The following is a 2542-nucleotide window of genomic DNA, read 5'->3' on the forward strand; positions in this document are numbered from 1 at the left end:
GACCAAAGCCAGCTATCAATTCATTCATGTAAGCACTCATTAACACTTTCTGGGTCATTAACAATTTGTGAGCAGAGCGGACAGAGGAGCAAGCTCTTGTTATATTTCTTATTTTACAAAAATCAAACCTCACTTGCTTGATGACTTGAGAAAGGTACACATCCTCTGTTAATGAGGGAGTTAAATTTTAACCCAGATTCATGTGTTGTGTGTCCCAGAGTTATTCCAACTTTTCTGTAGGTACACACTTCAGTTACTAGAATGAATCTCTAGAGACTGAATTTTAGCCATTGCCAATGGCAATTATTCTCAATGAGCCCCATTTTGGAAGCAGTGAGGCCATTGGAAAGGGGTGGGAATTCAGACAGGGAAAGGAAGTTAATCTTAGATCATGGAGTCTCTTAAATGTCAAGCAGAAAGTGTAAAATTATTCCATGGGCAAGGACTGAGAGCATTGAGATATCTCACAAATACAAACCCAAGTAAGGTGGGAAATCGGATTTTTTTCAGGGACCTCCAATATTCTCACCTGTAAAACAGACATTCTCTTTCATTGCTACCAATGTCCTGTTCACTTCTTCACACACATATTTGCACACACTGGCCTCTCAATCTGATTCCTAGACTTAAAACAGACACTATATATAACTCTAATAAAAATGATAAAATATAAGCAAATACAATTTGCTCTTTGTAAGCACTAATTAATTATGGAGAGGTGTTGAATAAATAATCGAAGATAAGGGATAAGAGATAGCAGAGAAGGGGTGAGGGGCAGCCACTCTCAGGAGCACACTGGAGTGCATGAGAGATGCTGGAGCTAAGGGCCCCAGGCCCAGAGGAAGAAGGTGAAGCAGACTGACATGGCTTTTAGAGCAGAATAAGGACAAGAAGTCAAATTTAGCGTGACTGATTTCAGGACCTGTGATGTGGATGATGGGTTGTTGGGGGAGAAAAATACCTGGAGGAAACTATTTAGAAGCTTTGAAATCTTGATAAAATGAAACATTGTATAAGGAGAGGATGGGGACGTATTGGGAAATTGGCAGGGGCACTGAAGACTCTGCCCACTTCCTGTTCTTATTCCAAGGGAAGAAAGACACCGAATGGCTCTAGGGAACCACAGCACCGTCACCGAGTTCATCCTCCTGGGGCTGTCTGCAGACCCCCATGTACAGGCCCTGCTCTTTGCGCTGTTCCTAATGATTTACCTCCAGACCCTGCTGGGGAACCTGATGCTGCTGCTGGTGATCAGGGCTGATTCCCGCCTCCACACACCCATGTACTTCTTCCTGAGTCACCTCTCTTCCCTGGACCTTTGTTTCTCTTCAGCCACAGTGCCCAAGCTGCTGGAGAACCTCCTGTCTCAGTGGAAAACCATCTCTGTCCAGGGTTGCCTGGCTCAAGTCTTCTTTGTGTTTGACTCAGGGAGCACAGAAGCCTGCCTGCTCTCAGTGATGGCCTATGACCGCTACGTTGCCATCTGCCACCCTCTGCTCTATGGCCAGAAGATAACCAACAAGCTCTGTAATGGGCTAGTGTGGGGCTCCTGGGGCGTGGGATTTCTGGATGCGCTCATCAACATCCTTCCAGCTATGAGCTTGGACTTCTGTAAGGATCAGTCCATCCCCTACTACAGCTGTGAGCTGCCCTCTCTCTTCCCTCTCTCCTGCTCTGATGTCTCCACCAACTTCACTATTCTGCTTTGCTCCAGCCTCCTGCATGGGCTTGTAACCTGTGTCCTAATTGTCTTTTCCTATACTCCTATTGTGTCCACCATCCTGAGCATCAGCTCCTCCTCAGGCAGAAGCAAGGCCGTCTCCACCTGCTCCTCCCACCTCACTGCTGTCCTCCAGTTTTATGGGTCAGGTTTCCATCGCTATTTCACACCAACCTCAGGTTCACCCCTGGGGTTAGTGTTCTCTGTACAGTAGAGTGTGGTCACTCCCTTAGTGAATCCCCTCATCTACAGCTTGAAGATCAATGAGGTGAAAGCAGCTGTGAGAAGAACGTTTATAAAATGTCTCCAATATTCTGGTAGCTGACCATAGTCAGAGGATGGTGGAGAATTAGCTTACTACAGCAAGATATCCTGGTAACTTGACATTAAGTGTACTTTCTGATTGCATCTGATATTGGATCCAAGAAAGGAATCTTAGAAATTCATAGTGCTACCCAGATGGCGATGAGAGCAGTATCAGGAATGAAAGAGAGGAATGCTTCTTTTCCTTTCTGAGCAGTGTTTCATCATAACACTGGTCCATGTTTATTTTTCTATTCAGGTTAGGAACATTTAGGTTATTTATAGTTACTGGCTATTACAAATCAAACTTCTATGAATAGTCATGTATAGGATTTTGTGTGAACATGTTTTCACTTCTTGAGTGTGTGTACCTAGGAGGGGATTTGCTGTGGCATGTTGCAAATATAAGTTTAACTTAGTACAATTGTTTTTCCCATGTGTTTTCAGGAATGTCTGTACTATTTTACATTCTCACCAGAAATATATGAAGGATTCAGTTATTCTGCAACATTGTCCATA

The 2542-nt window shown here is 44.1% G+C and overlaps 1 protein-coding gene across 1 annotated transcript; it reads left to right on the top strand.

The window, feature by feature from the left end:
* The first annotated feature begins 1106 nt into the window (after positions 1-1106).
* On the top strand, positions 1107-1934 carry LOC140843806 (olfactory receptor 8S1-like). Its single transcript, XM_073214235.1, has one exon. It carries the CDS (start codon positions 1107-1109, stop codon positions 1932-1934), a length of 828 nt encoding a protein of 275 aa, XP_073070336.1.
* Positions 1935-2542: the final 608 nt, after the last annotated feature.

The sequence above is a fragment of the Manis javanica genome, chromosome 10 (assembly GCF_040802235.1).
Source record: "Manis javanica isolate MJ-LG chromosome 10, MJ_LKY, whole genome shotgun sequence".
Taxonomy (NCBI): Eukaryota; Metazoa; Chordata; class Mammalia; order Pholidota; family Manidae; genus Manis; species Manis javanica.

Coding starts and splice junctions, on each gene's coding strand:
- LOC140843806 (XM_073214235.1), top strand. CDS start 1,107: ATGGCTCTAGGGAACCACAGCACCGTCACCGAGTTCATCCTCCTGGGG.